Here is a 25,489-nt window from a genome sequence, read left to right as displayed (position 1 = left end):
TTTGATTCTCCAGGTAGGAGATTAGTAATTTAACTACAGTGTACTGACGGTCCTGTGGGTTGGACATCATGATGGTCAGTTCATAGTCTGAGGAAGGGTGCTTGCACTCGAAAGCTCACGCCTTGAATAAATCTTTGTTGGCCTTAAAGGTGCTACTGGACTCTGATTTTATTGTGCTACTTCAGACCACCGCGGCTGCCCATTTGAATCTTTCTCAATTTTGTGTTACACGGGTTGATTTCATGCTGAGTAACTTCACAATGAATTTAAATATTACTTTTTTGTATGATGTGTTTGAAAATAAATAAATGTTTTAAAAGGAAGGCCACAGTAATTGAACATTTGTCAACAACAGCGAGAGATATTTCTGCGTTTGACAGTTTTCAAGTTTCTCCCATTCTTGTATTTGACACACTGCTGTTTCAGGTCATCATTTTGATGAATGGATAAAAAAAAACGTGGGGGGGGGGGGGAAACATTACTTTCACAGTTACAAGCAAATCAAATCTGAGACAATGGCCCAGTGTTCCCTGAGCTGGCAAACCAGTATCTGGGCTGGCCCACATCAGGCAGCATCAGGTGGGAAGGGGGCGCTGAAGGATGAATTCTGCCCCTTGCTGCAGGGTTGAAAACGGTCTCAAAATAGCTCGCCCCAAGCAGTGGACCTGCTTCTGTGGTGACAAGCAAAACCATGGTATTCTTGCTGTCAGATAGGAAATCAGCCTCTGAATGGATTCATATCCTCTTGTTGCTTTGTTTGTTTCCCCATCCCTAAAAGAACAAAGAGGGGGAAGGGAGTAGAGTGAAGAGTTAACAGCTCCACACTTCATATTTAGCAAGAGAGTGGTTGAGCATCGGCAATTTGAAATATGAGGTATCGTTCCCTTCCCTTTGTGTTGCCAACCTCCAGATGGGACCTGGAGCTCTCCTGGAATTAAAACTGAGCTCCAGACTAGAGAGCTCAGTTCCCCTGGAGAAAATAGTTGCTTTGGAGAGTGGGCAGTGTGACATTAAACCCTCCTGAGATCCCTCCACTCTCCAGTATGGCGTAGAGAGCCAGCTTGGTATAGTGATTAAGAGCTGTGGTTTATAATCTGGAGAGCTGGGTTTGATTCCCCGCTCTTCCTCCACATGCAGCCAACTAGGTGACCTTGGCCTCATCACAGTTCTGATAATGCTGTTCTAGCACAGCAATACTGCCAGGACTCTCTCGGCCCCCCTATTGTGGGAAGAGGAAGGGAAGGCGACTGTAAGCCACTTTGAAATTCCTTCTATACCTCCTCCCCCCAGAAAAGCTTTCCTGTGTATAGAAAAGTAGGACATCGTGAAGGTTAGGCTAGATCCCTAATTCTGACACAGAAAACTGAAGGTGCATTCAGTCATATGAACCTTCCCCACCTGCAATCAGAAGTAGTGCAGTTTTTACCACTTCACTGAGGACTAGGGCTAAAAAGTCTCCAGAATTAATGGGAAACCTCCAGCTAGCAGCCTTGTTCCCCTGCTGCCACTTGGTAGGCTGGCACAGTGGGGAATAGGGGGTGGTTCTGGTGACGTGGCCTCCAGTACAGCCCAGAAGTTGTGTCCCCAGCAAAATCATTGCATCACTGGTAAGGCCCCCCCCCCTGCCCCAATATGATAAGTCTCTCCAATCCTATTTGAAATAAACATGAGGTAATAGATATTTTTCTTTCAGCTTTCTCTACCAGCTGTCAAATAGTTAGGCTAGACAGAATCATTTTAATAGTTTGGTATAGTGGTTAGGAGTGCGGACTTCTACTCTTGCATGCCGGGTTCGATTCTGCACTCCCCCACATGCAGCCAGATGGGTGACCTTGGGCTCACCACAGCCCTGATAAAGCTGTTCTGACTGAGCAGTAATATTAGGGCTCTCTCAGCCTCACCCACTTCTGTTGTGGGGAGAGGAAAGGGAAGGTGACTAAGCTGCTTTGAGACTCCTTTGGGTAGAGAAAAGTGGCATATAAGAACCTACCTTCTTCTCCTATATATTTTTAAATGTCACTATTAATATAAATGGACCACACACAGGCAAAGCACGCTGACTGAGAATAGTATATAAATAAGAGAACACATTCATTGATAAACACTGTCAAAAAGAAAGCTGCATTAATCTGACTGTTTATATGTTTGAATCAAATGTTGTATGCTTGTGTGCTTGTGTCTTGATGTGTTTCTTTCGTAAAAAGTCAGTCTTAAAGGTACATTGGACTCAAATTTTACTCTTCTGCTATAGACCAACATGTCTACTCAGCTGAAGCGACTATATGAAAGAATCTCTGCATAGTGTTGCAATAAAATTAACTTTTTGTTTTCTTGTTTCATTTCTGCCCGTGTACACATTAGTAGTGTACAGATGGAAAAAATGTAGACTGATTGAAAACTCTGAAGAAAAAAGGAAATCACGAGGCACAATGATATAGTAGTCTTCTCTTCCAATATATTGTCATAGTAGTAGTTGTAGTATCACATTGGCAAAATGCTCATAAAGTGGGGTACTTTATGAAATCCCCAGACGATCATGAGCATTTTGCCAATGTGATACTACAACTACTACTATGACAATATATTGGAAGAGAAGACTACTATATCATTGTGCCTCGTGATTTCCTTTTTTCTTCAGAGTCCACATTGAGGAATCCACGGTTCTATACTTGATTGATTGAAAACTCTGGCAAATAGCAGATGTAGAATACAAACGTTTTTTTAAAAAATCCAGGTCTCAGTGTTTGGTAGTGACTTTGTTCTTGCGGTAATATTGTACCAATGGCTAGAGTACTCAAGCAGTGATAAGAATTGCATGGAGCCTTAATCTGGATGTGATTTGAAATTGGAATGAACTTTTCAGATGTCTAGGAAATTACCTCTGAATTATTTCCTAATTGGACAAGGAAGTTTACACACTATGCAGCATGAACCTTTGAGTTGTCAGTTTTCACAGCTAACTGTGAAAGGAAAGAAGGATGCAGTGATTTTTAATTAACATTCCAATTGTTTGCTGCTAAATGTGGAACTTTATTTTATAATTTGTTGGTCTTTCATTGTCATTTCTTTTATATTTATTATAATTGCGAGACACCTCATAAACGTATATGGGTTGAGTGTGCAGAATAGAAATATTTAAAATAAATATTTCTTTTTATATGACATTATCAGCATGCTTTTTAATTTCAGTGCCCAGTGCAGAGTAAGATGTAATCATTAATGATAAACAGGTGTGTGTCCCAACTTTTGAGCCCTGTGCTCAATCTGAGGATGAATGCTATTGATTTCTTTGTTCAAACACAGTACTGTGGTCTAGCCCAATTAAGAGAAAAGCCTTATTATGGTTTAGCTTAGCCAACTTGTATATGAAAATAAATATGTCTAATCTATGTTCATTTTATGCGCTTTGGAACAGTGGTGAAAGTAGGAGAAATCACTAGAAAATATATTAAGGAGTAAATCAAGGACTAATTCTACTTTTCAGATGATACAAGGAGTTTTTTCTATGTGGGAAGAATCCGTGTTCATGTCATGACATTCTTAAACATTCCCAAAAGCATATCTCCCAAGAATGTTTGTAGAGTTAATAAAAAAACCCAGTGATACACCATCATCTCTAGGGTGTAATCGTGTGTCATCATAATGAGGTCAGGCCATCAGTTACGATAACGGGCTTATATTGGTGGTAATCTTCAAAACAATCTTTCAGTGGAACATATTTTTGAGTTAAATGGAGTCTTAGCAATAAATTGCCCTATAATTTGATACTGCAATCTTTAAAATCTTGTAAAAAATGGCAGACAGGTCTGTAGATTGTGTTTCTATTCCTACTTCCACTAAGTCCTCTGAACATCTTGTTTTTATAGGATAGTACCAGACTGAAACTCAGAGATTTGCAGTATAGCTGTAAAAATAATTATTAAGCAGGTGATGTGGCTGCTACAACTCCTTCTTCCATTTCTCCCCCATTCTAGGATGTCCACATCTACTTGGCATTCAGAAGGTCCCAGGTTCAGTCCCCAGCATCTCCACTTTAAAAAGGCCCAGGTAGTAAGTAGGTCATGTGAAAGACCTCTCCTTGAGACCCTGGAGAGCCATTACCAGTGTGAGAAGACAATACTGACCCTGTTGGACCAAATGGTCTGATTTTATGAGACAGGTTCATGTATGTTTCCCTTCTTCTACCTTCTTTCATGAATAGGACTGCTGATATGCCCCAAAGCAGTCAGAAAAGTAGAACCATCCAAGAAGACCTGTGGAAAAACAGGCAAAGGAAGGTGTGGTTTTTGTACCTCCCACTAAAATCAGTGGAGTTTACAAGCAGTAAATTACAATGTGGACATCCCATGGGACAACATTAATGTGTGTGTGTGTGTGTGTGTGCATAAAACACAAATCAATTCATGTACATTCTGTAAAAAATAAGACTGCTTTCAAGGATTGTAGATGACGTTGCTGGTTGTTGCTGATGTATCATTCAGTTTTCTCTTTCTCCACTCTTCAGGATTATCTGACGGACTTGATCACCAACGACAGTATTAGTTTCTTCCGAATCTCAAAGAAGATGTATCCTCACAGGCCAGTTTTGATGGTCCTCAGCCACGCAGCCCCTCACGGTCCCGAAGATTCAGCCCCACAATACTCTCATCTCTTCCCCAATGCTTCTCAACACATGTAAGGAAACAAAAATTCTCAAGCCAGTTTTTTTGTTTTCCAGTTATTCTCACAAAATAACTCAGGTCTTGGCATGAGTATTTCAAAAGCAGTTAAAATAGAATAGTCTGACATCGTTGTGATTTTTACAAGTACCAGATTATGCAAATTCATCCCAGATTTTTTTTTTGGGGGGGGGTTGGATTTCTTCAGACCAACATGGCTCCCCACGTGAAAGTAAAGGAAATAATGGATCCCTGATAAATAGATGTGACAGGCTCAGGGTCTGGAATTGAGAGCAGATTGAGGGAAGTAACACAGTTCACTGGAACCCTTGCTAATGTCTTTTTGTACCCTGACCCCTGTTGTATTTTGAGCATGTTTTAAATGTTGTTTTATTTATGTTGCAAGCCCTCTTGAGCTCAGCAAGGTAGAAATAAATGTTTTAAATTAAACATTTTAATTAATTAAAGCTTTTTGAACATTTGACAGAAGTTTTCGACATGATGATTGGGAAGTCTTTCTGAGGGCAACTGGGGTAGTATCTGGAAGCATTTTACCGGCACTTTTTTTCAGGGCTGATGAAGAATTGTCGCACAGACCAGCGTTTCGCTCCCCCTCCCCCGCCGTTCTGAATGAATTTGAAGTGGTTATTTTTGTTCAGCTTCCAGAAATGTTGTACTTTGTGTATTTGGCTGTAAGACTGACAAATCTGTTAAGTATAAGAGGGTTACATTTGTAGTAATCAAAGACGATCGTGGACTTTGGATGGATTAACCAGCGGGAGATTTTAGCTGAGCCAAGAAATCACAAAGCAGGCCAGGAAAGGAATTTGCCAGGCATTTTGGATGCATTCAGGGCACTGCATAGCAACAGTTTCCCCAACCATCAGCATTTTCCAAGCAGCAATGCCTCTATCCAGCCACAGAGAGAACATTAACAATGTAAAATCAGAGAGAACATTAACAATGTATAAAGAAAATCATAAGCCACCTTTCCTCCCCAAATGAAGAATCCTCTCAGACCCCCTTTAGAATGTTTTTGCTTTGAAGAAGCTGTTCACAAAAACACATTGCCTCAGTTCACACATGACACAAGACCATGGTTTAAAACAGGGGTATCATGCGTATGACCTGCAGGCCAAAACTGGCCCATCCAAGGCTCCTATACAGCCTGCGACCAATTGGTTGTTATCTTTATTGTCAGGTGACAGATCCTTTGCAGCCCCTTACAGAGCAGGCCTCTTGTGGCACAGAGTGGTAAGGCAGCCGTTTGAAAGCTTTGCCCATGAGGCTGGGAGTTCGATCCCAGCAGCCGGCTCAAGGTTGACTCAGCCTTCCATCCTTCTGAGGTCGGTAAAATGAGTACCCAGCTTGCTGGGGGGTAAACGGTAATGACTGGGGAAGGCACTGGCAAACCACCCCGTATTGAGTCTGCCATGAAAACGCTGGAGGGCGTCACCCCAAGGGTCAGACATGACCCGGTGCTTGCACCGGGGATACCTTTACCTTCACAGAGCTGGCAGTTTCCGATGAGGGGGAATCCCCCTCCAGCAAAAGTGATCCCAGGTTTGGGGGTTACATTAACTCTGGTGTTTAATTGCATTGTAATATGAACATATTATTTAAAAAAAGAAAAATGGATATCACAGTAGAGGTAGTGGAGGGAGGGAGGCGGGGTGAAGATGTGTCAGTGTATCCACACCACAAAATGGCAGGTGGTGCAATGGGGGTGGGGAAGCAAATGCTGGAATTCCTCCCCAAGAAAATAAGAAATCTAGATATCTGAGGATTACAAAAACATGCAGTTACGGGGCGTAAAGTTTGAATTTCCTCTTGGAAAGGCTGATTTCTATGGGGCAATGTTTCCTTCAGATATTTAAATACAGACACCGGGATAGACCCTACTGCAGAAATGGTCTTAGCATAATCCTAAACAGAGTTACCCCTTTCTAAGCCCATCAGTTGCACTGAGGAAGCTCCCTAGCAAAGGTTCACTTTAGCTCATGTACTGTCTGGCGGAACCAGAGTCCCAGGCTTCCACCTTCTTGGCCATTTTAGGTTTCCTCTTTGCTATTTACACAACTGAATGGGATGAAAATGTGCTAGAGCCTCCAGGGTCCCATGTTTGTCACTACCTGTACAAGCACCTGGAAATGTTAATAGCACAGTCCATCTGAGACTGAAGCTTATAGGAGTCTCACACAGCTGGCTGACTAGTGAAAGCGGTAATAAAATTTTTAATACTGGCATTCCTGGCTAAATGCTCCAGTAGCTGTGCTTAAATGGGCCACAGTTGCTAAATAGTGTGGCCTTTTTACCAAGTCAGGTCTCCCTGGGCTATGACATCCTACGCAGAATTGCATTGGAACAGCCGTACTTCTTACTTAAGTTGCTAGCTTCGTAATGCTAATGTCCTACTATAGAAATGTCCTCATTTACTCTGGATGACACTTGCTTTTACACTAGGTTCTAGTTTGAACAGAGCAATTCCCATGTACCTGACTTTCAGATAAATCATGGAAGTGTAGTCTGTTGCCACCTGTAAAGTTATGTTTACCATGGAAAATTAGTCCTAGTACAAAGAATTTATTCTTACCATAAAGACTTGCCACCCTCTGTGGCCTTTTTTACATGTTCAGCATTTATGCTGTCAAGTATATGTTTGCCGTAGATCAGGAGTAGTCAACCTGTGGTCCTCCAGAGGTCCATGGACTACAATTCCCATGAGCCCCTGCCAGCAAACGCTGGCAGGGGCTCATGGGAAATGTAGTCCATGGACATCTGGAGAACCACAGGTTGACTACCCCTGCTGTAGATGGTATGCATATACAATATATATGTATGGTGGTGATACCTCAGTGGTAGTTTCTTGTAAAGGTTAAGGTAAAGGTATCCCCTGTGCAAGCACCGAGTCATGTCTGACCCTTGGGGTGACGCCCTCTAGCGTTTTCATGGCAGACTCAATACGGGGTAGTTTGCCAGTGCCTTCTCCAGTCATTACCATTTACCCCCCAGCAAGCTGGGTACTCATTTTACCGACCTCGGAAGGATGGAAAGCTGAGTCAGCCTTGAGCCGGCTGCTGGGATTGAACTCCCAGCCTCATGAGCAGAGCTTTCAGACTGCATGTCTGCTGCCTTACAAGAGGCTCAGGTAGTTTCTTGTATTGACCTGCAAATGTGCACTTAAACCTGAATAAAGGCTAGATGCTTAATTGGGTTTATTTTATTTATTTGATTTGATTTATTTGATTTCTATACCGCCCTTCCATATGGCTCAGGGCGGTTTACATACAACATCATGGGGGGATACATGGAACGAATTAATATATAACATAAACAAATACAACAACAACAGTATTCTAACAATGGTTCTAAATAACACAATCTCAGTGATCTTAAACAACAATATAGCAGGAACAGGAACTTAGGTAAGGCCCTTAGAGAGGTCAGACTGGGTCAGGCCATGGAGGAGATGTCTGAGCGGGACCTGTGGTTGGTCCCAGGCAAATGCCTGGTGGAGGAGCTCCCTTTTGCAGGCCCTGCGGAACTGTGGGAGTTCGGGCAATTCGTATGGCAAGAAATCCCTGTGTGTATACTCTGGAGGTTTCCTAAGGTAGATTCAGGCTTTTCAATGAATGCACATGGACTGGCCCAGTCATGATCCCACGCTCCCTTCTGGGCACATTCATATGGAAAAAGGGACTGTTTTTATATGTGTATATGTGTGTGGGCAGCAATCATAGGATCCGAACCAGGGAATTTGAGTGTCTGGCTTTAAGAACCTCTGACTTTTGAGACTTCCTCAAACTGTTCTCACCAGGGTTGGTTGAAGGATTTACAGGATCCGTAGCACCAGAGCCAGTTTAAGGATTTGCAGGGCCCTAGCAGAGTACAATTACAATGGGAGCACCCAGAATGGGACAGAGGCCCTTCCCCACAGTGGAAGCAGGTGTCACTCCGAGTGTCCTTAAAGAGCGGGAAACGGGGAGGAGAGAGTCTATAACCCTGATCTGTGGGAAAAGAAACTGTGTGGGGGCCCTGGAAGCATGGGACCCGTAGCACAGGGTACATGAATAAACCAGCCCTGATTCTCACACATTTTCAAGTGTGTCTTCACAGCCATGAAGCTATGTTGTATGCTTGTGTATTGCTTATACAGAATCTCTGAATCCATTTGTAATATTGGTAAAAAAAAAAAAGGTTATGTATGTTTCATTGACATTGATTCATTACTTCTGTCTTTAGCACTCCCAGTTACAACTATGCTCCAAACCCAGACAAACATTGGATCATGAGGTATACCGGGCCCATGAAACCAATTCACATGGAATTCACTAATATACTGCAGCAGAAACGCCTTCAAACGCTTGTGTCTGTGGATGACTCAATGGAGGCGGTAAGTCTTCCAATCCCATTCCCCAAGCCTTATTATGGTAGTCCATCCAAGATACAAGTTCAGATTTCCAAACGCAAACATAAATTGCATAACCCCAAGATGGTCAAGCTTTTTAAAAATAAGACTGAGTTTGCTCCGAGAAGGTCAGTAGCATCATCTACTAGAATTTTAAGAATAGTATTATATCCCTAATAGCCATTGTGGTGTAGCCAATAAATACAGACAAAATCATATGGAAAATGGAAGCTCAGTAGTCTCCCTCTAGAATCTATAGGCTAATTGGCTGTTGTTCATTATTTAGTTGCTACCTTGATAAGCCCACCAAGAAGTAAAAGCTGTTTTGACATAGGTTCTTCATTAGACCTTACCCTGTGTAAGTAGACTTATTGATCATCATGGTGGGTATCATGGTGCAGTGTGCAGTTTGGGGTAGGGGTAGGGTCTGTGGATCGCTTGGAGCTTGGGGTAGGGTCTGTGGATCGCAGTGAAATCACAGTGCAAGTGGTTAGAAGTTGCTTTGGACTTTTCTGTCAAGCTAAGCTACCATCCTTATGTCTGTGTAGGAGCAGGTAACGTGCACCCCTAAGTTTCTTTTTGGCAGGCAGAGTGTGGTTGATCAGAAATTAAGCATATGTTTTGTATGCTAAACGGTCAATCTTGGGTATCTCCAGTTTGAAACAAGATGGATTTATGGCTAGGGAGATCTCTGCCTGAGAATTTCCGGTTCAGCTGCCAGTACAGTATAAAGCTGCTTTGTAGATTATCCGTAGACTGGCAGCACAAAATTGAGTCTGCGGCATTTGATATTAGAGAGTAAAACTCTCACAGCGCTAGCTAGCTGTGCCTCTGAACGGAGGCAGCATTCATCCCAGCCGGTTCCTTGAGCAAAAATTGACGTGCTTGTTTTTAAGCCTGTAAAGCTGCCCGTCTTAACAAGGAGGTGAAACAATTTATTGCTTCTAATCACCAGTTATTGGTGCGTGTGTGTGTGTGTTTTAAAGCATGATGTTTGCGATTTAAGCATCCTAAGAAGGTGAGGTTCAGATTAAATAAAGTCTCTGCCTCGGCCTGCTAGGTGGTTATGGTGATTACCATTATTGCTGATTGGTGGTTTTCTCAGGGAAGATATAATCTTTCCCAAGTGCTACTGCATGCACTTGGAGAAGGGAACCCTCGGTGGTGTAACTGGCTTAAAGAGATGGCTTGATTTATCTTTAACCCCAAGTGAGCTAGCCGGAATAGAACTTGTAATTATAAGGTGCCACGATGAATTTTAAAAACCCCATGCAGCTAGTCAAACTTAACCTCATGCTTTGTTACAAGCACATTCCCAAAATAGTTATGTCTTGACCTGCTTTTCTAAATCAGACGAGGAGGTATCTGGGTCACTGTACTATGTTAGTTTTCACACTTTACTTTCCAAAGTAAGACAGATTTTTAAGGAAAGAAGCCTAGAGTCTTGTCTGCATTTTGAGGGGAACACATGGGAAGCAAAAGTTCTGCTATTACTGTAAAACTCAGTCATCTATTGACTTTTGTGAACTAGCTACAGTAAGTCATCCTTTCTCAACTCTTTGGTCACTGAGAAACCACAGAAACATTCTTCAGGCGTCAAGAAACTCCAGAAATGATACAATTGTGCAGACTGTGGTTGGGAATCATAGGAGTGTACACACCTGCTCCCCCCAGGCCCATCATTGACCACTGGGGGGGAGGGAGTGGGTCAACAAGACCATATATTGTCATGCTACCCAATAAATGTTTAACAAATTTATATAAAATTAATTAACTCCCACCCATTCAGGAAACCGTTCCAGGGCCAGATTTCAGTAAGTTGTAAGTGACTCTTCAGACTAAATGAAATTTATACTGGCTTTAGAATGATTTAACTGTAGTATGCTTCATGTGTGTTAAGGATAGATACATGCTTCATTTTAAGTAACCCGAGTTCATTAGTTCACTAGAAGATCCAATTTGTAAGAACTCTATATTTGTCAGCCAATCAGTACTGTGTTGGCTTCTGCCTCATACTTGCAGAACTAAAATCCCAGTCCTAGAAAGGAAAAGTTCATTTGGACTGAATGTAATTTGCAGTTCATAATCCATTTTCAGTCCTACCATTCTAAATATATTGTTTGCTTTCACCCTTTCGATATTATAACTACATCTGGTTTAGTATTAAGGCATGTGGACCGTAGTGCAAGAAGTTCTTGCAAGATACAGCCTTATTTATCTGGTTTTCTTTTACGTTTATTGGACTGATGTGGCCCAGCAGTACAGCAATTGCATGGCTTTCAATCCCCTTCCAAGCCCAATTCAAGGTGCTAATGTTAAGAAGTCCTACATCAGGGGTAGTCAACCTGTGGTCCTCCAGATGTCCGTGGACTACAATTCTCATGAGCACCTGCCAGCAAATGCTGGCAGGGGCTCATGGGAATTGTAGTCCACGAACATCTGGAGGACCACAGGTTGACTACCCCTGTCCTACATGGCTTGTTAGGAATACCTAAAAGTCCCAGATGTTCCTGCCCAGATACCAGGATCACATGTAGAGGCCCTCTTGACTGTTCCATTGACCAGAAAAGCTGGGTACATGAGAGAGGATATTTCCATGCCACCTGCATGGTTATGGAACAGCCTCCCCTGAAAGGAGCACTTGGCCCTCTTGTTTTTGACCTTTAGGTGGCAGCTGAAGACAGTTTTATTCAGGATGGTATTAAATTCTTTTTAGTTCTTCTGTCTACTGGCAGCCTTAAATTATTAGTTCTACATAAAATAAAGAAAGAAATATTTATTTGTATAACCCACCCCTTCTGTATATCTCAGGGAAGATAACAACATGGTTAAAACTTCGACAATCATTCTCTAAATTACCCCCAAATAATTAAACCACTCTTTCTCAACTTTTTTACCATTGAGAAACCCCTGAAACATTCTTCAGGCTTCCTCGGGTTTTGAGAAGTCACATGATCATGCAGAATACAGTTGATAAGCATAGCTGTGCACATGCTCACCTGGGGCCCCTCCTCTTCCCACACCTGGGGCCCCTCCTCTTCCCACCTCTTCCCACATTAGCCATTGGGGGGAACAGGTCATAAAATAAATGTTTAACAATTTTTTAAAAAATATATTAAAATAACACCCACTCATTCAAGAAACCCTTCCTGGGCCATCATGAAACCCTGATTGAGAAAGCCTGAATAAAACAGACTGAGAGTATGTGTATCAAATTAGTAGCTTTATTTTATTGTTTTGCCCAACAAGAAAGGGAAAAACACCAAAAAAAGTAATGTCAGGATTATGAAAGACCCAATCCTGTTCAGACATTAACAAAATACTTTAAAAATAATTTTCTTCTTTTTTTTCTTTCTTGTTTTATTTATTTTATTTTTTTTATTTATTTAGATTTATATACCGCCCTCCCCGAAGGCTCAGGGCGGTTTACATTAAAACTAATCAACGATACATGAAACAGTCTTCATTAAACATACAGTAATTAATAACAGTGGTTGTAACCATATAACATAATAATGTAACAGTATAACAGTATAATAAAATAATATAACGATGGAACGGTGCAATACCACAACAGGTCCAGAGCGCTCTGGTGGAGTTCTGGGAGGAAGGGGGGAGATGGGGGGAGGGGGGGGAGCGGGGGCCCTTCATTCGCTGTTGGTTGTGCCTGGTCTCAACCAAATGCCTGGCGGAGGAGCTCCTTTTTGCAGGCCCTGCGGAACTGTTTAAGCTCCGTCAGGGCCCTGATCTCCTCCGGGAGCTCATTCCACCAGGTGGGGGCCAGTACAGAGAATGCTCTGGCCCTGGTCGAGACCAGGCGGACTTCTTTAGGGCCAGGGACCATTAGCCGGTTGGTGGCGGTGGAGCGCAGAGCTCTTTTAGGGGCATAGGCAGGGAGGCGGTCCCTCAGGTACACTGGGCCCTGACCGTGAATGGCCTTGAAGGTAATTACCAGAACCTTTAGTCTGATCCGGAATTCAACTGGCAACCACTGCAGTTGGTGGAGAATGGGCCGGATGTGGGACCTCCACGGTGTTGCTGTGAGGATCCTGGCCGCTGTGTTTTGGACCAGCTGTAGTTTCCGGGTCAAGGCTAAGGGCAGGCCTGCGTAGAGCGAGTTACAGAACTCGCAACTTTTGTTGTTGTTGTTGCTGTTGTTCACTTACATAAATTGTTTGGGCACTTTGGTGAGTAGACAGGGTCTAAACTTTTCTTTGGTTTGGAAATATCTAGGAATAGATCTCTGAACAAATTTAAGTTCTTACTCAAGAGGAATAGTAGTTGCAGTCTCATGAAGACAGTTCTGTTTTTTGCTATCCTTGAGCCTTAAGACCCCATGCTTAATACTGTCATTTTTTAAATAGAATGTTGTGCTTCTATTCATTCTCTTTTGTTTTCAGATCTATAATACATTGATTGAAACAGGCGAACTGGATAATACGTATGTAATATATACCGCAGACCATGGTTATCATATTGGACAGTTCGGGCTGGTGAAAGGAAAATCCATGCCTTATGAATTTGACATCAGAGTTCCTTTTTATATTCGTGGTCCTAATGTGGAGGCAGGATCCTTGTAAGTTCATGGTGTTTATACGATTACTGTCTTCTTGGCTCTGCATGACTATTGTAAGAATCTTTTTGTTTTTACCTTGTCATGTTGACAGTCTTTCTTGCCGTCTGATGACAGTCAAACTGATATTCTTTGTGGCTTCGACATTTTAGGAGGCGTATTAGGATAGTGTCGAATTTGATTGATTTCGCCTTTTAATCCCAGTGTGACCATTGATGCCGGGGGAGGGAGGGGCTCTGTTCCACATGCACAAAAAATGGATCCAAATAACATTGCAGAAAGTTGCTGTAAGGCTAACGAAATAAAGATTATTAAGCTTTTTTTGTGTTAAACTGTCAGAACAGATTGCTGGCTATTGATACATCTGGCAAGTGGTGGTTTCTTTTTTTTTTAATTAAAAAATTAAATTATAAATTGTCTTTGAGTGACAAAATAAGCCCAGATCTTAATTTAATTTAATATTTCTGACCTGCCCTCTCTTGAAGGCTCAGGGCAAATCACAACATATCAAAGTAAAAAAAAAATTACAATTCTAAAAAATTTTAAACATTTAAAATACTCAGGTATTAAATTTAAAATAATGTTTAAAAACTTTAAAAAAAGCAATTTCCCCAAAATTGCAAAAACCTACTGAGCTGGATGATACTGCAAAGAAGGAAGGTGGGATCATTTGTTTCAAAGGTGAAAATTAACCAGATGGACTTAGGCCAGCTAGAACACAGGTAGTCAACCTGTGGTCCTCCATATGTCCATGGACTACAATTCCCATGAGTCCTTGCCAGCGTTTGCTGGCAGGGGCTCATGGGAATTGTAGTCCATGAACATCTGGAGGACCACAGGTTGACTATCCCTTAGCTAAAATACTGATCGTACTCTACTCTAGGCTTCAACCATAGGCCAAGCAAAACAGCTCTGTCTTACAGGCCCTGAATAAATTGTTCAGTGAATGCTTAGTTAAAGGTAGAGGTGCAAGCACTGAGTCATGTCTGACCCTTGGTGTGATGCCTCTAGCGTTTTAATGGCAGACTCAATACGGGTGGTTTGCCACTGCCTTCCCCAGTCATTACCGTTTAACCCCCCAGCAAGCTGGGTACTCATTTTACCGACCTCGGAAGGATGGAAGGCTGAGTCAACCTTGAGCCGGCTGCTGGGATTGAACTCCCAGCCTCATGAGCAGACAGCTTCAGACAACATGTCTGCTGCCTTACCACTCTGCACCACAAGATGCTCTTTTGGATGCTTAGTTATGGCAATACAATTTCATAAGTCTTAATTCATTTTCTCTTCCTTCTGCAGGTTTGAGTTTGAGTAAAATTCAGTGGGATACCTACTTTTAAAAAAGGGACTAGAGTGGTAGAAAAAGAATTGGCTTTTACACTCCACATTTCTCTACCTTAAGGAGTTTCAAAGCAGCTTACTGTCACCTTCCCTTCCCCTCCCCACAATAAATCCCCTTTGAGATAGGTGGGTCTGAATGAGTTCTGAGAAAACTAACAGACCCAAGGTCACCCAGCAGGCTTCATGTGGAGAAGGACTGGGGAATCTAACCCCTTCTTCAGATTAGAGTCTACTGCTCTTAACCACTAGACCACACTGAGCAAGTTAGATGAAAAGGAGGAAGGGAGAAAGGTATACTTTCTACAGAACTTCTAAGGAGCATTCCACACTAGGTTTCCTAGGCTATTTTACGAAATAATGCCTTGTCTGGCAAAGCCTCCTCTCTGCCAAGTTCTGCATTAGTGTAGGAAGATTAGCAGATTTCCATGGACATTTTTACTTCTGTGTGCAATAATATTCCTTTCTTGCAGTGTTAGGAAGCAGTGATGCAGCTCAAATGGTATTTACATTGCAATGATCCTCTGTTGTGAAGAGAAAGAACTCAAACTGCATCCATCCTATTCCCTTTCCCCCCAGCTGTTTCTATACATCCTACTATTAGATGGCCCTCCCATACATGATGGACTTACAAGCTACTCCTTCCACGTGGGAGGCATTTGGGGGGAGAAAACCAAACTTGTCCAAAATTTTTCATGTCATTATGATGAAAGGTACATCCTTCAACTAAGTTCCAGTCCAAGCCATGATGCTTCTAAGTAATAATATTGTATAGCGTTCCCTGCCTTAGTGTATCACTGTCATCTGATGTTAATTAATTAATACAGTAAAATCCCTGTTCTCTCTTCTGAAAAGAAACCCATGCAATATTTACTTGATGTTCCATTTACCCTCCACCCTGCCAGATAACAACACAAAGAGTCTCCTTGGTTTCTCCTTTGAGATTAAACAGTTACAAACAGTTTGTCAGTGACATACAAGAATACAGAGCACAACTGTTAATTAAAATGGTAGCTTTGATCAGCTGAGAAATTATGTAAATACACTTTCTAAGTAATTATTTTAATAGCAAATATTTGCAGTGAAGCAATTATTTTGGACACAGTGCCACAGTATGCAAACTTTAATGTATACCAGTGTGCATATATTAACATAATTAGCACTCACATTTTCCCACCCTTAGCTTCTTTTTCCTTTTAGTTTACTGAAATGATATAAACAAGCAAGATTACAAATGCTGCAAAGATACTGTTTTGTTTTTTCAAAATATGTAGATAATGTATTTCTTGAATTTCTAGCAAATGCATTGCAACATCATCAACAAGAAATACAAAACGTCCAAATAGGGGTGACTTGAAAGATAGTTCAAAAAGTATATAAAGGCTATTAGAAAATTGGTAATCCCAATGACCTCGGTGTACTTAGGAGACAGCCTGGATTTCTTTTAGCTGTGTCATTCTGACTCCTCTTGGAAAGCTACAATGCATCCCCCCTAGCCTCCTATTCCCATTCCTACCTACAATCATGTGCTTTTACAGCTTTACTACAGTGGCAGACTACAAAGCTGCCTGAGGCAATTGAATTCCAGGGATTCCTGCCATGCCAGAAATTGTGCATGTGTCCAGATTCCCATGCTAGCTCTGGCACAGCTGGTTCCCTGTATGAATTGAGGAAACAGATCAAACAGTTGTGAAATGCGCATCCAACAGTGAGGGAGGAGCTCTTTAAGTTGGCCCTGCCTGTCTTATTCCCCTGCAGATACCACCTTCCCCCAGTTGATTGAGGCACGGCTGGCCTGCTATTCTGGAAAGCTGTTGATGGCTATCATGCATACAAGGCCTTCCAAGGGGCACTCTGGTCCTGATCATCCTGCATTCTTTTTTCTGTTATGTTCACATAAATTAAAACCTGAAAAGACCCGATAAATCATAGGTCATCCCTTTAAAGAAATTGGCTAAGTCACACCTGCACATACTCTAGGAGGGGACATATCAGATATGAAATGGATGCAAACTTAGAGCCACTGTTTTCATAAAGAGGGAAACACCAAATACCATGTCAGCTTCACTAATGTCTATAGAAATGCTAAAATATTATTAAAAACCACAACCGTGTGGTTCAACATATAAACACCTGATCCCAGCATCGAGACAAATATCATTTTACAATATTGGTTACATATACAAGAACCAATACCATAGGAACAAGGCCTTCCTCGGTGCTATAAATCAGAATGAGTATTCTATTAACATTTAAATACAGAAAACTGACCACAAAAAGAATAGACCTGAAATGAGAAAAAAGGAAGGGAAAATAAACAATAATCTTCTCAGTGTTTGATGCAAGATGCAGAATATTTCTTTTGCCCATGGATCTAAAATGCATATTAAATCTATAGCTCAGAAACCACAAATCGGAAATCTCCTTATTGGGCAAGAAAAAAAGGGGGAGTGAGTGGCCAATTTTTTTTTCAAAAATCGATATTTACCTTCTTAGCCTAAAAATCTTAGGTCAGATCAGATATGTTGAAAATTCCAACGGGATACTCAGGAACAACCAGAAAAGAATCAGAGTAACCCAGCCCCTCCAGATATAGAAAGTATAGGTGAGAAGGGTGGGGGGAAATGATGCAACAAAAAGAATGAAAGAGATGTAATCCACAACACCTGAGAGAGGAATACTACATCAGCCCCCTTGTAAACCTCAGCCCTCAACAGCAGCCAAGAACATCAGACGTGCAACCACTCAGTTTCTTTATTCAAATAGGATACCAGAGTATCCAACGGGAAGATCCAGAAGGACTAGTTTTACTTCCAAAGCCAAATTTGATGTGAAGAGTGCGCGTGCAGTGTTTCTGTGACCCAGAACATAAGGTCCTTACCTGTGTCAGTACCATGAAGCATTTCACAAGCAGAGCCAGTAATTTTTGCTGTCTGATGCAGCTTTGGTATTCTCCCTTGTGAAGCACTACATGAGCTTGGGGGACGCAGGTAAGGACATTAAATTCTGAACCACAAAACTGTTGGATTCATCCATCCATCCATCCATCCATCCATTCATTCATTCATTCATTCATTCATTCATTCATTCATTTATTTGATTTATAGGCCACCCATCCCACAGTAGGTTCATGTTAGCATCTCTATATGCATTATTAAATTAAATACTGGTGTTTTGTACATAGTTCTGTTTGTACATTGTACTATGTTCATCGTTATATTTTTATCTCCTTTTCATTGTCCCATCCTCTTTGGCCACTCTTGTGCTTTTCTCCCCCTTTTCCATTTCACCCGCCTTCATTAATGCCATCTGCACCTTCTATTTTTCACATAAACTAATTGCTGACTGTCCCCACTTATCAGTCCTGATTTAATAACAATTGCTGTAGTGAGGCCTCATTACCATAGGTTCATTACTTTTGCGCAGATATGCTACACCGCATTAACTAGTAATTAAAATTAAGCTGCACTTGTCAAGCAAATGAACAAATGTATCATCCTCGGCTCTCGTCATTGTTTGTTTGCTTTCGAATCCAGTAATTCACAAATGGCCTCATTCATTGCTGCAAATTGGGATGCCTCTGCCTCGCTGTGTCGCTGAGCTGTAAATAGGTACAAAGGCAGAAAAACTAACCATATGGCACTATCTATGAACTGCCGTTTCTCCCTGTGAATTATGACGAGTGTGCACTTGCCCTCAAAGATGTGTATAATTGCGTGTGTGGGGGGGGGAGTATCTTTAAGCAGAGTTCCTCAGCTTTCTCTCTTGTTTTCAGTGAGCATTGTAATTAGTGAAGGAGCAGTATTGTGTGTTTCTTTGTCCCCGTTCTGTATCACTGGCTAGCAAGGAGTACGAATGCTGTGATGTCTGGACATGGGTCGGTTTCACTAAAATGTTATTGGGGGAATCACACACAGCCCATAGTTTTCAGTGGCAATGCATGTTCCACATTTTGCAGAGAACCACATTTACAATTGCTCATTTACTTCAGTCTCTGGCATGAGGCCTGCCTCTCAGGGAGGTTTGCAGCTTACTTGTATTTCTGGCAAAGAAGTGCTGCTCGGGCAAGGGCCATGTCTGGTGTCCTGAACCATGGCACAGGTGCCATATTGAAGAGCAGCAGAGCCATGGGGCGAGTCAAAGAGCCATTGAGTGAGTTTCATTGGTCTTGTTCAGAGGTACTCAACCCAGTTCTCAGTGGGCATTGTAAAGTAGGGCTTGTTCCTGGATTATCCCATTCACATGTAGAGATTTTCTGCTAGAGGATGAAGAGTACTGGTAAGCAACAGGGCTTTCCTTAGTGTGTAGTTTCATTGCCTTTTCAGAATTTCCTTCTTCTGAGGAGGCATGTGGCTCTGCTTCCAGTGGCAGCCATTTTGGGTCTGGCTCTGCTTCCAGTGGCAGCCATTTTGGGAGTGATGCTCACCAAACCTTCTCAAAGTTCCAAAGGGGCCAGCAGCCTCCAAAATGTTGGGGACCCCTGGTCTAGTTCATTCCTTTCTGGTCTGTGCTGTCTCCTTAATACAGCATGCGGTAGAAAGGGAAGTTGCAAAGCAGTATTTAGTTAGTATATTCTATTATTTTTCCTGCCTTTCCTCTGAGGAATTCAGGATGGTATCCACCATTCTCTGCTGTTCCGTTTTTTTCCTCACAACAACCTGAGAGTTGGGCTGAAAGAAAATGATTGGCCCAAGGTCACCCAGTGTGTTCCATGACAAAGCAGGGATCATAGGCCACACTGGAACTAGCATACTCTGCTGGTTCTCCAAAGCAAAATGGACTGGCAGACCATCATGCCATTGACTTGGTTGGGCCAATATGTCTGCCAGTGTGCAATCTAGTCACATCATAGTTCCAGTCATGTGGGTTTGAATGCATCAAGTAAAATTTTATATTATCTGTAGTATACTGTGAGGTGCCCTAACTTCCCTGAGGGAAAAGCAGCATATAATAATAATAATAATAATAATAATAATAATAATAATAATAATAATAATAATAATAATAATAATAATAATAATCACAAGCAATCTGAGGCTTTGCTTGCATATGGAAGCACCCTTAAAAAGACTGATGAAGAAGCAAGGTTGACATGCAGAGTTATCAAAAGGGATTTAGGATCATAATATGGGATGTCTTTGTCAAAGCTAGTTTGGGATCTAACATTTTTATCCAAGGTTAAACTTTACTAGAAAAACTTTTACACAACTTAATTTGTGGCTCAAGTTGCAAGATGCCTAGTGCCTGGCTTTAGTGTTCAACCCTGCATAAAGGAAGCTAAAGGAGAGTGCTTGTTCTGAATGCTGGGTGAGCCCAGCCAACCACTGTACAACACGCACTGTCCGGAGTAGAAAGCTCCCAGTTTTGGACATGTGACTCCTTACACATGGAAGCCCTCCAAAGACGCTAGAAAATTGTGACTATTTTCATTTCCTCTCAAGTGTCACTGTAAAATGGAACATTGATAACCTGTTAGCACTTTTCTTGTCATCGGTTCTGATCAGTTTCCTCTCGTCTGATTTCATCTCTGTGTTCTCACCCACCCTTCTGTTCTGCTATCTTCTGAATCTGTTCCCATGGGAAACCAGATGACCCATTTCTTCCTTACGAGGCTTCATTGCAGTGAGCACTGATATTAATTTCTGCATAGTTTTCGGAAGGAAGCAGAGCACGAGATGGCAGGAGGTTGTCTCGGTAGTAAAACACGATTGCAGTTGACAAGATGCACCTCAGTTCTCAAGGCGGCAGAGAGGCTTTCTGGTCGTGTGCTTTTTCACGTCCAGAAATTTAATTTAACTTTTGATCTTGGTCGCTGGCTAACTTTGGCTAGTAAAAAGATTTGCATATTTGCTGTTGACATTAATTGTGCCTTAGTTATAAATCTCCACATTATGCTGGGGTGGTTTTTAGAATCAGCTGCGAAACAACTTGGGGGTTATTCTTCCAGCAGTTCTGTTTACCCAAGCACTTAGTTATCTATTTTATTTGTTCTTAATCTTTGCTATTTTTATTGGGTTGAATTTTTCAGGCCACTCACGAAACTGACCTCTTCCATCTCCCTGCTCTCACTGCAGCCTATCATACTCCCTGAAGATTTGCCCTCGGGGTGGGGGGAGGTTGGGGGACACTCTGAAAAGGATGGGGCAGGGGCTGGACCAAAAAGGAAGAACTGGCAGAAATTTCTTTCCTTCACACCTCTTACACAAGTGCTTGCTTTGTTCATGGAATTATCTCATGCAAACAGGAGGATGAGTGATTTCTGGATTATGCAGTGACCCAGCCGTATCCCTGTCTCTGACTGTTTACGCACTGGGAACTTCACTTCCCCAGCTCCCATGCAGGAGCACAAATCGGGGGCAGATGAGGAGCACCAGGCCAAATGCTCCCCTGTGTGGGTGCAGGAAGAGGTGAGGCAACCTGCCACAACTAAAACTCCAGCCTGCAGCCTGGCATGAAACCTCCAGTGCGTAAACGGTCTCTGATGGTCCCCAGTCTTTTTCAGAAGAGGTGGGATTTCTAGGTAATTTTTAGAGGCCTGCAGAAAACCATTCTGCAAACTCCTGCCGTTCACAGTCTTCAGGATCCAATGAACAGGTTTTTGCTGCTTTTATGGGGTTGCTGCTGCTTTTAAATTGCATTCAATAAATGCTTTATAGCTCTTTCTGTTGCTTTTCCATTTAATTTTGTTTAACTGTATCGTTTATGGAGACACATGCTATAAATAAAAAGGCATTTATAAAGGCATATATATACTCTGCAAATATGCTTCCTTTTCAGGAATCCTCACATTGTACTGAACATAGATCTGGCGCCTACGATTCTAGACATTGCTGGGTTGGACATTCCATCTGACATGGATGGAAAATCCATTTTAAAACTGTTGGATTCAGAAAGACCAGTTAATAGGTAAGCATGGAAGTGCAATGAACACAATTTCATATTTCTGCCAGGCAACTCAGTTCTAGGACCTAGATCAGGGGTAGTCAAACTGCGGCCCTCCAGATGCCCATGGACTACTATTCCCATGATCACCTGCCGGTTTGCTGGCAGGGGCTCATGGGAATTGTAGTCTATGGGCATTTGGAGGGCCGCAGTTTGACTACCCCTGACCTAGATGTTGCCATGTCAATGATCCCATCGTAACATTTGTATAGCTATTCATTATCATGTGGTCCCCCAACAGAAGAAATACCAAAAAGGACCCAATTCTGAGCAACAGAATATGTAGCAACAGCACTAGAACCCATAGCAACATAACTCACACTGATTGTGCTCAGCCATAGATGTATGCACCCAACCAATTGACAGATATGTTTTGAAAACTGGAAGTATGGGAATACTTCCCTTTGGGGAGCGTGAGTTAGCAGGAGCAAAAGGGAAGGGCTGTATTTTAAAGTATTCCTCTAATCTCATAACCAACTTGATACTCCAGAAAAGGACACACATGGAGTCTTCCATTATCCCTAGAGTTTAAATTATACCAGAGAAGGAAAGACTGCTGGAAAAGGTGTACAGTTGTGAAACAGCACCAGCTTAGTGTATCTCAGGACCTTGGCTTCAGCCCTGCATATGGTTATTAACCAGATGAACCTGCAAGAGTCCCAAGCACCCAAGGGGAGAGGCTGCAGCTCAGTGGCAGAGCCTCTGCTTGGCATGCAGAAGGTCCCAGTTTCAATCCCCGCCATCTCCAGTTAAAAGGGCCAGGCAGTATGTGATGTAAAAGACCTGTTTCTGAAACCCCAAAGAGCTTCTTCCACTGCATCGATAATTATTGCTACCTACATCCCAGAAACCCTTATTCTGTACCTCCCTCCCTGACTTTGAAAGCTGCTTTGAGGTTGGAATCCATGCCTTCAAGGAGAGGTTGAGAGAGTGGGTATACGCAGCTGGAAGAAGAAGAGAGTAAGGGGTGATATGATAGCAGTGTTTAATTATGTAAACGGTAGGCATGTTGAGGAGGGTGCCAACTTGTTTATTGCAGCCTTAGAGACAAGGGCTAGGAGCAATGGGTTCAAATTATGGGAAAGGAGGTTCCACTTAAATATTAGAAAGTATTTCCTGATGGTGAGGGCTGTTTGTAGATGGAATATGCTGCATTGGAGGGGAGGTGGAGTCTCCTTTGTTGAAAGTTTTGAGGGCATTGGATAAGCACCTGTCAGGCACATGTGATTTTTAAGTTCCTGAGAAGTTGGTGGGCCAGGCTAGATGGCCCTTTGTGATCTTGTCCAGTTCTAGGGGATTCTGCCCAAACTACTGTCTGTTAGGCAATCTGTAATGGTGCTAGAACAAGGGAGTTTACCATTACACAGCAGAGAGACTAGATGTGCCCTAGTCACTGCAGCTGTGGGTAATATCATGAACTCATACCAACATCCTGTGCTGTTCTTTCAGCATGTGGGGATGGGAGGGGCTTTCCACCTTGTGCGTACTTATCCTACGTCCCTATATGAGAGACTCTGCTAGCAACTGTTGAAGGGAGGATGGTGCTTGGGTATATGTTACAGTGGGCAAGAGTTTTGCAGATATCAAAGTTTTAAGTAGAGGATCCCGTCCCTTGCCTAACTGCGGGGGTACAATATCTCAACATCCTCAGTTGAAGGAGTGGAAGATCCAGGTGTGTATCCTCAGGTGCAATACCTACAAGAAACTGAGCAGAGCAGTGTTAACAATGTGTAGTAACAATGTTTGTTATCATCTTATGCTAGACCTATGCCTTTGCATGTTTACTGTTGTAACCCGCCAGAAGCTTTTATAGGGAGTGGCGGGCTAAAAGTCTAAATCATCATCATCATCATCATCATCATCATCATCATCATCATCATCCTTGGATTTTCAGCAAAATCCTGTTTCCTTCCTTCCTTTATTTTTTGCAAAGGGCTTTTTCTCTCGAGTTACCCTCACCTGAGTTCTCTGTAAATAGAGGTGGGTGGGAGTATTTACAAGTTCTAAGTGTGTCCACTATGAGGCCAGAATAAAGAAGATGCCATGCACCTAAGTTTGAAGTGTCCTGCCTAAGGATTTCTATGCTATTCCTTGGCTTGGAGGCACGGTGAGGAGCAGGCTGTGGGGCAGGAAGGATTTATTTTTGGTTTCTGTTGAAATTAATGGGAATCCATAACCAGGCACCAGAGACTGAATGTGCTTAGAATGTCAACTAAGTCCTAGTTCTTCCGCAGCAAACCCGAATGCCATCAATTTCTGCCCCCTTGCATCAGTGGCAGATTTATCTCAGCATACCGTCAGCAGGGTGCGTTGCTAATGTACAGCTTACATTATGTCAGTCTGGGGCTTAGTTTAAGACTGGCCACAGGATTGTGCTGTTGAGCAGCTAGGAAGTAAACAAAGGTAATAGAATGGCAGCTAAGCAGAAGGAATAATGTCTTACCTTTTACAAACTCTGTTTGAAATAATGCATCTGTGCATTGGTTTTGCACCCAAAGTGCAACACTCTTTGGATCTATTTATCAGTCCTGATCTTTGGCCAGTGCGTAAACATTTAAATGAATAGTCCAGGAAAACCTTGGTCCAGGAATTGCCAGGTTGTGAACCAATGGCCTTGAATTCTGTTTGCAACCTGTGGCTTATATTTACCACTATTAGGTTTTACAGCATGCTTTCACCATACTCTGGTTTCTCTTCAGATCGCATAAATCTGTCGCCTTTTACCATTTGTGAATCAGAATTTGGGGAAAGGGCTGTGGCTCAGTAGGAGAGATTCTGCTTTGCATGAAGCAGGTCCCAGGTTCTCAGCATCCACAGTTTTAAAAGACCAGGCTGTGGGCGATGTAAAAGGACCCCTACCTGAGGCTCTGGAGAGGCACGATAGACCAATAGTCCAATTCAGTATATGGCAGCTACGTGTGTGTGCTCATTTTCTCTTATTTGTGGTCCATGGTCTAATTATGTGATGCAGCTTCTTTTTTACTCCCAGCATGCTATCACCATCATTATTACATTTTCCAAGAAATTGGGTTGTTTTGCTACCAGGAAGCATGAGATTTCTGTGACTGGCGAGGATCCACTGTAGATGGACACCCACTGATCGCTGTAGCTAATGCCTCTGCATTAGTAGTCTCTGTTTCCAAGGTGATGGGCAGATCTCATTGGCATCTGGGCCAAAACTTAGGTCTGTGAAATGTCCCGTAGTTTCACAACACTTTTGGGATATTTATCAGAGCTAAGACACCAATCTATGACCGGTGCCAATCATAGATTTCCACCAGTCATTTGGAGGAGGAGGAGCCCTTATATTACTGACAAAGAAGAGTTGGTTCTTATATGCCGCTTTTCTCTACCTGAAGGAGGCTCAAAGTGGCTTACAGTCACCTTCCCTTTCCTCTCCCCAAAACAAACACCCTGTGAGGGAGGTGAGGCTGAGAGAGCCCTGATATTACTGCTCGGTCAGAACAGCTTTATCAGTGCTGTGGCGAGCCAAAGGTCACCCAGTTGGTTGCATGTGATGGATTCAACTATATTACTCTGAAGTAGCCGAACAACTTTTGAGTCTAATGGCAC

At 42.4% G+C, this 25,489-nt stretch overlaps 1 protein-coding gene across 3 annotated transcripts in view; it reads left to right on the top strand.

The window, feature by feature from the left end:
- SULF2 (sulfatase 2) overlaps positions 1-25,489 on the top strand; it is a 349,962-nt gene that overhangs the window by 278,989 nt on the left and 45,484 nt on the right. For all 3 annotated transcript variants that reach the window (XM_077335558.1, XM_077335559.1, XM_077335557.1), the window contains 4 exons: positions 4,505-4,674; positions 8,901-9,051; positions 13,467-13,642; positions 21,752-21,880. In XM_077335558.1, coding sequence (XP_077191673.1) covers positions 4,505-4,674; positions 8,901-9,051; positions 13,467-13,642; positions 21,752-21,880 — 626 coding nt within the window. The remainder of the gene's footprint in view (positions 1-4,504; positions 4,675-8,900; positions 9,052-13,466; positions 13,643-21,751; positions 21,881-25,489) is intronic.

This window comes from Paroedura picta, chromosome 4 (genome assembly GCF_049243985.1).
Source record: "Paroedura picta isolate Pp20150507F chromosome 4, Ppicta_v3.0, whole genome shotgun sequence".
NCBI classification, from domain to species: domain Eukaryota; kingdom Metazoa; phylum Chordata; class Lepidosauria; order Squamata; family Gekkonidae; genus Paroedura; species Paroedura picta.
This window is presented reverse-complemented; position numbering and strand designations above follow the sequence as displayed.